Raw genomic sequence first — 11,507 nt, forward strand, 5'->3', positions numbered from 1 at the left:
GGAGAGTGGATGCTTTGGAGCTGTGGTGCTGGAGAAGGGTACTGAATGTACCATGGACTGCCAGGAAAACAAACAGATTCATGTTGGAGAGGATTAAACCAAGCTGCTCCTTGGAGGCAAGGATTCTGGGGCTCCGTCTAACATACTTTGGACTTGTTGCCAGGAGGGACGGGTCCTTGGAGAGGGACATCATGCTTGGGAGGGTGGAGGGACAGCGCAGGAGAGGAAGACCCTCGATGAGGTGGATTGATTCAGTGATTGGGGTTATGGGGATAGGTGTGTCAGATACAATAAGATTGGCAAGGAATAGAGCAGGGTTTTGGACTGTTTTACATAGGGTCACTATGAGTCGTCTTCAGGCGACTTGACAGCAGCATAACAACAATAACAACATTTGGGTTGCCAGCATACCTGCTTACCACTAGGCCACCAGAACTCAAATGATTGGAGTTTGACACACTAATTTAGAAGAAAATTGGTGAAGTTAGGGCATGCTCTTTTGATGTGTCATTGGAAGGACAATCCGTTCATCCTGTATTGGTCTTCAGTCAAGATGGTAGAGTTGACTATTTCTGATGCATTTGTAGAGCTTGTACTGTCTCTCAACTCTTATCCCCAAGTAATGGGTCAAGTTCTGGTCTTCAGGGGTGGGGTGATGAGGTGATGGGGTAGGAAGTTCTTCTCCACATTTGACCACCTCCCTCTTTCTCTTCATTTCCAGATACCACCCAGATGAACAACGCAGTGCCCACTTCTCCTCTGCTCCAGCAGATGGGCCATCCACACTCATACCCCAGCTTGGGCCAGATTTCCAACCCCTATGAACAGCAGCCTCCGGGCAAAGAACTCAACAAGTACGCCTCCTTAAAGGCAGTCGGTAAGGGATCCTGAATCTTTTCCTCTGTGTTTTTTCGCCCCCTCTCTCCTCTTTTGTGTTGTTTCCTCTAGGGCTTATTTTTTCTGACTTTTTTCTTCTGTCTCTCACTCTCCTTTTCCTTCTCTCGCCCTTCCTCCTCCTCGTACCCTCCTTCCTCCTGTCACCCTCCCTCCTCCTCTCGCCCTTCTTTCTGTACTTCTTTCCCTCTCTGTATCTATTTTTTCCTCTTTTGCACTCTTATCTTCTCTGTCCCTTTCTTTGTCTCTCTATACCTTTATCTGTGTTTCTCTGACTGGGATCTAGTCTACATAGGACCTGAGCTTTTTTGGGGGCTTTCTCAGATCCAGATCAAGACCTGCTTTTAATGTATGGGATAGAGCAGGTGGATTAAGGCCATGCAAGGATCTGTGTTCTAGGAAAAGGACTTGGATGCTCATTTTTGGCCCTGGTGACATCTCAGCCCATTGGTTCTCTTCAGGAAGAACCTAGACCTGGGATCCAGATGTCTCAGGAAAGCCATGCCTCTTATGGATGACATCCTCTAGTCCCTCCCACTGCTAAAAAATCAGCAAATCATACACACTTTCCCATTTCTTCCCTACTGCATCCCAGAAGTTTCATTGTTATTGCTGGTTGCATAAGAGAGTTTAAAACTAGGGTTTACTTAACATGTCTCTACTTTGAGCCTTCTGTACAGGGAGATGGTTTCAGATCCTGGCCCTGGTCCTCCTTATCTCTGTGACCTGGGGCAACACTTAATGCCTTTTTAATCCACACTCTCTTCACCTTTAAAATGGGTATAGAGGTTCCTGTGAGGCTGAGTACAGATGAACTATATTATTACATGGCATAAAAATGTACTGTCTACATACGTAGGTCCGCTCAGTTCTCCAGACTCACTCAACTAAGTTGCCAGTAGTTCCCTGGATGAGCCTTCCTGGATGTCCATCTCAGACTTAATGCACAGAGCTTCTTTCAGGAGTCTTCAAACACCCTGCCCCCTTCTCAAACACAAGGAGCTATGGTGGCCTAATGTGATAATGTGTTAGACTGATAACCCAAAAGGTCATGGTCAGAATCCACCAGCTCTTCCATGCAAGAAAGATGGGCATCTTTCCTGTAACGATTTACAGCCTCAAAAATCCAGGGGAGGGTCGCTTTGGGTTGGCATTAACTTGAGAGCAGTGAGTGTAAGTTTGAATTTCTCAAACACTAGGTTGCATAGTATAGTTACGTACTTGTCTGTTGAGCACACACACATACACAGCAGAGCCCTTATTATATCGATGTTATTCAGACACATGAGTTTGTAAACGTAAGACTTCACATACCAGTCACCCATGTTCTGTGCTGAATTCCCGTGCCTGGTCCAATGCTCATTCCCCACCGCTCCATGACAGAGTCCGTCCATTCTGTATTGTGTGTTTTTCATAGCACATACATCCCAAGTGTGTTCAAAAATAATGAACTACCACTAGGTGTGGGGGAAGACTGTTGGCATCCGCGAGCAAGAGTTAGGCATTTGCCCTGATATCTGCTCCTTTACAAGGAGGGAAAGATTGTAACTGTTCTAATGTCTTTGGGCATCAAAACTCGACTCAGATACCTTTTGTTTCTCAATAAATCAATCACACTATAAGACGCAGCTCCTTCCTCCAACTTCGACTCAGTGTCCCCTCTAAACACACAGGCACTTTCATATAAGTTATAGACAGATAGATATTCCAACAGAGGTAGATATTCCACGTTCTCTGAAGGATCTGAGAAGCTGCATCCCTCAGCAGATGTCTGCAGTGGACATGGAATTCAAGTTGCCTCGTGAAAGTGCATTCGACACGCTGGGAGCAACTCTGTCTTCCACCAACTGGGGACTTCAGACGTGTTTGCTGAGTGAAGGGATGAGCTTGCCTTCAACAAGAATCAGAAACCAGTGTGTCTGTATGGAGTGTGGTGGCACAGTGGTTACACTTTAGCAGCTTCCAACGGTAGGGAGCCCTAATGATGCCGTCCATTCAGAGTTGTGCTGGAACCCCAAAAGCTGCACTTCTCTGGTGGTTCAAGATTGATGAGATGGAGGAAGAATTAATGGAAAGATTGGTGGTTTGAGCCTCCCCAGTGACCACGCCAGGGACAAGACCTGGTGTTCTGTTCCCATAAAGACTGCTCTCATCAATAAGGCAGCAGCTCCACTGTATCTTCTAGAACCTTGGAGAATCTTCTCCCATCTGGACATGATTGGCACGCCCTTCTTCTCCTTCCTGCCCTCTCTTGTGGGGAGTTCACGGGCTTTATCTGAGTCACAGATGGCCAGTCCCGTCTCCAGAGAGTGGAGGGTCAGTTAGAAGAGAAGCAAACTACGGGCCTGCCTGACCCAACAGTTTGCCCGAGAGTCCGGCATCTGTCTGCACAAATGAAATGCAAATCCCATAATAAATGTTCTTTCAAGGGTTCTTTATTAAGGCATAATGTGATCACGGTGTGAATGATGAAATGCATGCCATTAATGAAATCATTACCACCCAGGAGAAAAGTTGCTTTAAAAAATGGTTTGCTTTTAAAAGCACCACAACTGCTGATAAACCAGATTCATTTTCTCAAAGTCCAGCCCAGTGAATTGAGGGAGCGCCGGGCAGCTGTTAGGGTCAACTACCAAGTTCAAGAACACCTCTGAGAAATAAATTCCTCTTAAAATTTTCCCCAAAATAAACTCAGTGCTGCCAAGTTGGTTCTCAGAGTCAGCTTGTAGGACACAGTAGAACTATCCAGAAGGTTTCAGAGGCTGTAAGTCTTTAAAATGGAAACAGATTGACACATCTTTCCCTTATTAAGCAGCTGCTAGGTTTGAAATGCTGACCTTTGGCTTGGCAGCGAAGCACTTAACCATTCTGCCATTGTTTATTCTTTTTTTTCCTTCAGTCTACCATTTTTGTTTTTATTGTGTGCTGTTGAGTCAGAACCGACCCATAAAAACTCCAGTGAGGTTTTAGAGGCAGTACATCACACAGGAAGATACTGTTCATCCTTCTCCCGTGGAGCAGCTGGTGGTTTCAAACTGTGCACCTTTGGGATTGCCTCGTAGCTTCTTATCACTCTCCTTAAATCCATCTTGGGCTTCAACCTTGAAAACACTGGCTGAGTGGCCAGAGGCTCAGTCGCCACCAGCCTCTAACCTTAGTGACTGTCTGACTTGGAGGTGGTCACTGTGGCTCTCTCATCCTCACTCAGTTTCCTCAGGAGACAAGGAACAAGTCCAGCCTGATGGTGTCTGACCACTATTCTAATTTGAACACAAGGAAAGAAAGTGGTTCCACTCATTCCAGTTCCCGTTCTTACACTGCGCGGCAAAATCAGGAAGTGCAACGCTGTGGGGCGAATGGGTGATAACCATTGAGTATTCTCAAAAATACTCTCAAGTGTTCTCAACAACATTTCTGCCCAAACCTGCCTTCCTTCTATTTTATTGTCCTTTGTTGAAATCTTTCTCCTTTATGTTTACCAGGAGCTCCTTTATCTCCGTAATTCAGGCATGTGACAGTGTCACATCTGGTCATCTAAAGCAGGTGTTCCCCAAGGGTATACCGCCCAGCTGTTTCTAAAGGATAAGCACTCTTTAGGGAAATGTCAGGGACGAAGCCACATACCCTCTCAACCAGGAGGCGTGAGGGGCTGGATTATCATTTACTCATCCATTCTGTCATTCATTGATTCACTCTCCAAACATTCTGTCTAGTGCCCCTTAGTGATATATCCCGCCTGGGAATGGACCACATCTTTCCTTTTCATCAGTGTGTCCACAGCACCGAACAAGGTACACGCTTAGTATGTACTCCTCACGTATACGTGTCTCTCTAGTGAATTTCACCATCCTCTCATGGGAGGTGATCAGCAAGACGGCAGAATCTAGCATCTCTCTCTTGTGCCCTGAATGTGAGAGGTGAGTGGTGCTACTAGATAGGTTCCTTACCTGCCACTGCAGGACAGAGGGTGTGAACATACCTCACGGGCTTACCTGATGACTGGGAAAGGGATGAATGGTTTCTCCCTCCAGGAAAAAAAAAAAAAGACCATCACTCTTTTCTCTCGGGCAGGGGAGCATGGCAAGTGGAAATGGCCTGCTCCTTAGCATTGATGCCCTCTGGGCCGTGGCCAGCTTCCTCTCTAGTGTCTGAGAGTTCAATTCCTCAGGCCTCCTGGAACCCCAGACTGTGTCCCTTTTGGACAGGTCTTTGTAGCGCTAGGCACCCACTGATAAGCAGAAGATACCCTCATCACCTGCAGCGTGCAGTGTGCTTTACAAAATGCCATTGTTTTAAATGGAAAGATATTAATAAGAAAACGTTTTCTCTTGCTGCTAAATTACAGCCTCTAAAAGAGGCTGGAGGATCACCTATGAGTGAGTTTTGACACCATGGCAATGAGTTGTGCTTTGAGTTTGAATTTGCCAGGATCAAGTTCCTAACAGCACTTTGGAAAACCACAGAAGCCCCATACATCCACATAGCATGAATTCCCCCTTCACTGTTGCTGCAAAGAAAGCATGTTTGCAAAACCATATACAATGTATTAGAAGATTCACTATGGATGGGCGAGTTTAAGGAAAGGGAGCTAGATAAGGAGCTTAATATGACTCATAATAATAAATATGAAAGCTCATACTGTAAATCTTTACAGAAAGGAACTGCCCCTCTCTTCCCAGCAGGGCACCAGGTGGATTCACACCACCAGCCTTTCAGCTGGCAGCCCCGCATTTACAGCACTGCGCCACCAGGGCTTCTTGTCATTAGCCTTGTCATTTGTGAAACGGAGTCTTCTCCTTTGCTTTGTCTTAGCTGAGCTCTGGTAGCCTAGTGGTCAGGCGTTGTGCTGCCAGCCCAAAATCTCGTGGTTCAGATCCAAGAACTGCTCCATGGGAGAGACAGAATCCATCTCAACCAAGTGTGATTTACAGACTCTAAAAACCCACTGGAGGGTCAGCTATGAGTCAGTTCTCTCTCCATGCCAGTGAGTTGTTGTATGAGGACAGAGGTGTCAAAAATGTGGTCCTGCCTTTAACGCACAGTGACTTGGTGCCTGATGGCTTCCCTAGGGTCAGCCATGTCCCCATGCTCCTGTCCACCCCTGCAGGAAGTTTTGGGGCAGCCTCACTATTTCTAGATGCCACTGACCCTACCTCAGAGAAAGGTGACTCAAACATCGTGTCTTCCTAGTTCGATGTGGCGAGGAGATGGCCACACTTAATTATCTTGGTCCCATTTTACCAGTCACTCCAGTTTCTCCTCCCCTGGCAGTGAAAAGGAGTTGCATTTCAGCCCCGCAGGGGGAAGGTGCCAATTTGAGTGCCCTTTGGCACGCCCGGAAGGCCGCTCAGAAATGCTTCGAAGGGGCCGGATCTGTGCTCTGTAATCATTCTGATCACAGCCTGTTCCCCGTGTCTCCTGTCAGCTGGCAGCCTGATGTGTGTGGAAATGATGCAGAAATGTGGAGGACTGAGCGAGTCTTTCCAGGTAGATTCCTAAGAAAGGAAAAGAGAGTTAGTAGCACAAGCTGATTGGCTAGCCTTTCAGCCAATGGGCAGAGACACAGTCTGGTTTGCCTCACTTTATGTAAAACCCACTCTTACAGAGGGTGCGTTCAAGGGAAGGGGTGATATGTGCCCCGGGGCCAACTTTACCATCTTTCACTTTATGAAAGGTATCATATTAGGATTCCACCTCCAGCCAATGGGCAGAGACACAGACTGGTTTGCCTCACTTTAGATAAAACCCACTCTCACAGAGCATCTTTCAAGGAAGAGATGGTCTGCGTCCAGGGACCAACCTTAATATGAAAGGTATCATTTTAGGATTCTGCTAGTGGCTTAGTGGTGAGAAGCTGCACTGCAGTCCCAGGCGGTTCAGCAGGAGAAAGATGTCCTCCCACACAATTGATTTCCTCCAACAACCCACTGGAGGGTCAGCTATAGGTCGATTCCTTACTGGAGGGCCAACAACAACTAATAAGATGCAGGGCTCATTCTCTACAGCTGACATTGACTTCAACTGGAGAAACTGATTTATTGCTCAATGTCAAGTGCATACCTGTTCCATAAAGTTACACGTTACTCATGATGAGATAATGAGCTTTACCCCTCTCAGTGTTTAGGGAAATTTCTGCAGCTTGGCCCAGCTGGCACAAGCACTCCGCTGTTAACTGAAAGGTCAGCTATAGGAGCCTACCAGCTCTCCATGGGAGGAAGTTGTCGTTCTGCTTCTGAAAAGATCACAGCCATGGGAACCCAGTGGGCAGTTCTTCCCAGCCCAGTAGGTCAGTATGAGTGAGTTGGAATTGACTCAGAGGCACTGGGTTTACTGCAGAAATCTAAAGATCAGGTCCACAAGGACAACTTTAGAAGGCCTGGCTATCAATTTCAAAAAGTCAGCTGTCAAGAACCCGAACAGGCATAGTTCTTCTGACGTAAAGGGGATCCCCATCAGTTACAGTTAGTTTTATGACCGGTAGTTTAGAAAGCGTAATTATATGGCGAAAAATGGGATTCATCCAGTCCATCAACAAGAATTTTTTTTTTCTGTTACCTTTTATCAGTTCTACTTGCTTTTCTTTCAATCTACCATGTGCATTTTGGTTTTGTACCATTAGTTACAATTGATCAGTGCCATTTATTACAACATCACATGCTCACTATACCTTGCCTTTCCCTCCCCCTCCCCATCCATCTGCTCCCCTCTCCCTCTCTTCTTATCCGGGTGAATCCTCCATTGCTGTGTGTAAAATTTTCCTTAGCCTTTCCCCCCTTCTCAGTCAGTCATACATCTGCTGTTCCATATCGTTAATGAGAATATGCACAATGTGTGACTGTGCGTTCATTTCACATTGGCCTTCCCTTCGTCTATACCAGTTGAAAGTGCTCATTATCAGTCAATTCGTTTTCTTCTCCCCTTACCCCTAAACCATACTGTTTTTTTAATAACAGTGTGACTGGGTTATTTCACTTAGCATAATGTCTTCTAGACTTATCTGTGTTGCATAATATTTCACAAGTTCTTGATTGTTCTTCAGTGTTGCATAGTACTCCATTATAGGAATATACCACAGTATCTCTGTCCATTTGTTCAATAATGTTAAAATACATACCCTGCACTTGGCAAGGACTAGGGCAAGCCCTGCTCTATGGGAAGGACTTGCTCCCCAGCATTTAAACTTGCAGTCAGCAGTGGTCTGCCTCAGGCTGATAATGTGCCCCTTCTCGGGGAGAGGTATCCAACAAAACATGATCAAAACAGCTCAGGACAGCAGAAGGTTGCCACTATCCAAGATATCACATAACTCAATTAGTTCTTTATTAGAGGTCTGGAAACTGAAAGAGTGAACACATTCTCACTGCTATTGAGTTGATCCCAACTCAGAACAATCCTTTCCAACAGAGTAGAGATGCCCCATAGAGTTTTCTAAGCTGTAATCATTATGGAAGCAGGTCACCAGATCTTTTCTTCCTAAGAGCAGCTGATAGATTTGAACTGCTGAGCTCTGACATAGCAGCCAAACTTTAAACAACAGTGCCACCAAACTCAACTTATTGCTGTTAAGTTGGATCTGACTCCTAGCTGATTCTCCAGTGGGTTTTCAGAGGCTGTAAATCACACAGGAGGAGATTGCCCATCTTTCTCCCACAGAGCAGTTTTGGATTTGAACTACATGCCTTTGGCTTGGTATCACAGCTCCTTACCCAGCATGTACTTAGGTCACCAGGACTCCTTAAAGTAAGATTTGCTGCCTAAGAATTCTGTACCTGGTTCAGGTAGCTGAAAATATCTAAGAGGCTCGTTTGATCTTTGCCTGGACACAGCTTCCAAACCTTGCCAAAGGAGGTGGACACCTAGTTGGGGTATTTGCACACTTGATTCCTTCTGCCTGGTCCCTGATTCCCAACCCTTTTGGTGGTTGTAGCTGGGGCAGCAACACGGGCATGAGGGCACGTGAACAGAGGATCAGTCACAGATCAGCATCTCTTGGTTGCTTTTTTTAGGAAGTTGTGATGGTGACTGGACGGTGGCGACACTTAAGTCACCCAAAGGTACCGTATGACGTTTCCTGGTGGTTCTGTCCAGGTGTTGTGAGGTTTCAAGTCAGTCGAGACACAAACGTCCCGGTGTTGGTGCGTGATCCAGTGCACACGTGTGTCCCTGTTTGATGGCACGTGCAAGTTCGTCCCAGTTCAAGCGTGTAGGTGTCGTGTGGTGGGTGTGTGTGCATGTGGGTTGTCCATGCTCGGGGCTCTTGTTGGCGAAAGTTCTGCCCCTCCTGTCCCGGTACCCACCACCTAAACAACCACTAAAGGAATCCTTGCCAGGTAAGAGACTCAGGAAATGTCCGCTTTCTGCTGAAAATCAGAAGGTAAAATGGAAAAACTGGATGTAAATTCATGTAGAAGAAAGAACCCAGCTCCTGAGGGAGAGAGAAACAATTGTTTTATCTGGTGACTGGGGATGATAACTCATTTTGGGAGTAGAATGCTTTTTTTTTTTTTTTTGGCTTTCCTGCAGGCAAGAGTTGTGGAGTTGGACAGCTGGGGTCTAAGGATGGTGGTTGTTGTCAAGTGCCATCAAGTTAAGCACGCCTCATAGAGACCCTGTGAACAACAGACCTGAGCCCTGTTCTATCCTGCACCATCCTCACACTTCCTGACACACTAGAGCCCACTGCGGCAGTCACCATGTCAATCCACCTGGTTAACACCTGGTCTTCTTCTCCCTTGACCCTCCATGCTTGCAAGCATCATGTCCCTCTCCAAGGAACAGCCCCTCCTAGCAACTTGCCTGAAGTATGGTACCCTAGTATATTCTCGCCTCACACCACTCCTGGCCACTCCTCCACGTCCATCAGTGGAGACCTGTGTGTTGACGAACAGGTTTCAGTGGAACTTCCAGACTGCAGTCGTTGGGTACCATCAAGTCAGCTTGAACTCCCGGATGACAGACCTAACCTCTTCCGGGTCCTGCGCCATCCGCACAGTCACTGCTGTACCTAAGCCCAGCGTTGCTGTCACTGCGTGAATGCATTTCACTGAGTCTTTCTTTAACTGGCCTTCACTTTTCCAGGTATATGGTGCCATCCTCCAGGACCTAGGATCTCGTGATTATCTTGCTCACAGTATAGGAGACAAAGTCCTTTCATCCACATCTTTGAGGAGCACCTTTGTTGCATACTTTCTAAGACAGATTTGTTATTTTGGCAGTCTGGAGTGTAGTCAGTATTCTCTACTAACAGATGAAGATGGACTAAAATAAAAGTGGCCCGAGCTGGAACCAGTCATGGGGCAGCATTTTGTTTGGTTGTGCACAGGGTTACCTAAACGGGAGCCAGCTTGATGGCCCCTAATAGCAGCAGTGCCAACAACAATAGGATGCAACAAACAACGTGTTTAAACTTTGTAAATAAATCAGTATAAAATTTAAAATAAAAAAAAAGTTTAGGACCAGCCATTTTACATTTGTTTTATCATATGAGTCTGAGAACCTTCCTTGTACCTGTGCACAGGTCGTTGCCATTTAACAACAATCAAATCCACTGCTTGTGAGTTGGTTCAGTTTCCTAGCAACCGTCCACTGTCTTTCTGAGTCTGTAAGTCCTTGGTGGAAAGAGACTGCCCTTCTCTCTCCTCCAGGGTGGATTTGAACTTTTCATTTCACAGCTTGACATGTTATGCACTAGACCAACAGGGCTCCTCCATTTCCATTTGGGGAGAAAGCAGTGGTTTGAATTGGTGTTAATCTGACATGCAATACCTGCATTACATCTCCTGAAGGATGATGGAATCAGAGCTGGACCCTGGTTCTGTTCTTTCCTTCCTTCTCATCCTCCACTGGATGTGGTGGGGGCCAGACACAGCTGGTCCAAGGAATTGGGAGCAGAGCTCTTAAAGGACCGTGAGATGTAGGAGGTTCAGAGACCATGCCCAGTTCAAGACCAAGTTCTGGCGACGCTCTTTTTCTGGCCTCCAAGTAAAGATTGGAATTAAGGAGCCTTGGTGGTGCAGTGGTTTAGTGCACTGCTGCTAATTGAAAGGTGAACTCGCTAGCCATTCTGCAAGAAGGAAGAATGTAGCATTTTACTTCGTTAAAGATTAAAGCCTTGAAAACCCTAAAGGGAAACTTTGCTCTGTCCTGCAGGGTAATTGGGTCAGAACTGACTTGATGGCGCTGGGTTTGGATTGGAGCTGGGACCCTTGAGAGACTCTTTAGTTTTCTTGGATGATTACCTGAACTAGAGGAGGACAGAGGGTGGAGAGAAGAGAGTGGAGTGGGCGGATGAGTGAATGAATGAGTGAATGAGAGGACGGGGTGGGAGCTGGAGACCAGTGGTTCTTCTCTCTGATCTATCTGGGATGCATTATCAGCCTCTACGGGAGGACTAGGTCAAGTTCAGGTGACTGCTTTGACTGGCCTTCTGATTCGAAGAGTCCAGAGTAGGACCTGAGAGTTTGTGCACGTCGCAGTTTCCCCATTGATGTTCACATTGCTGGGTTTTTTTGGTTTTTTGTTTTTGTTTTTTTAATTTTATTAGTATTAGTGAACATTTACAGGGATTTTGGGTTTTCATTCCTTCATTGCTGTACCATTCTCTCTACCCTCTT

At 46.3% G+C, this 11,507-nt stretch overlaps 1 protein-coding gene across 1 annotated transcript in view; it reads left to right on the top strand.

Annotated features, from left to right (window-relative positions):
• Positions 1-11,507, top strand: part of SHISA9 (shisa family member 9) — a 373,971-nt gene that overhangs the window by 340,251 nt on the left and 22,213 nt on the right. Inside the window, exons 3-4 of the mRNA XM_006894495.1 lie at positions 722-877; positions 8,901-8,948. Of these exons, the coding sequence (XP_006894557.1) occupies positions 722-877; positions 8,901-8,948 (204 nt within the window). The remainder of the gene's footprint in view (positions 1-721; positions 878-8,900; positions 8,949-11,507) is intronic.

The sequence above is a fragment of the Elephantulus edwardii genome, unplaced genomic scaffold (assembly GCF_000299155.1).
Source record: "Elephantulus edwardii isolate Elephantulus edwardi_28Jun2011 unplaced genomic scaffold, EleEdw1.0 scaffold00145, whole genome shotgun sequence".
Lineage (NCBI taxonomy): Eukaryota > Metazoa > Chordata > Mammalia > Macroscelidea > Macroscelididae > Elephantulus > Elephantulus edwardii.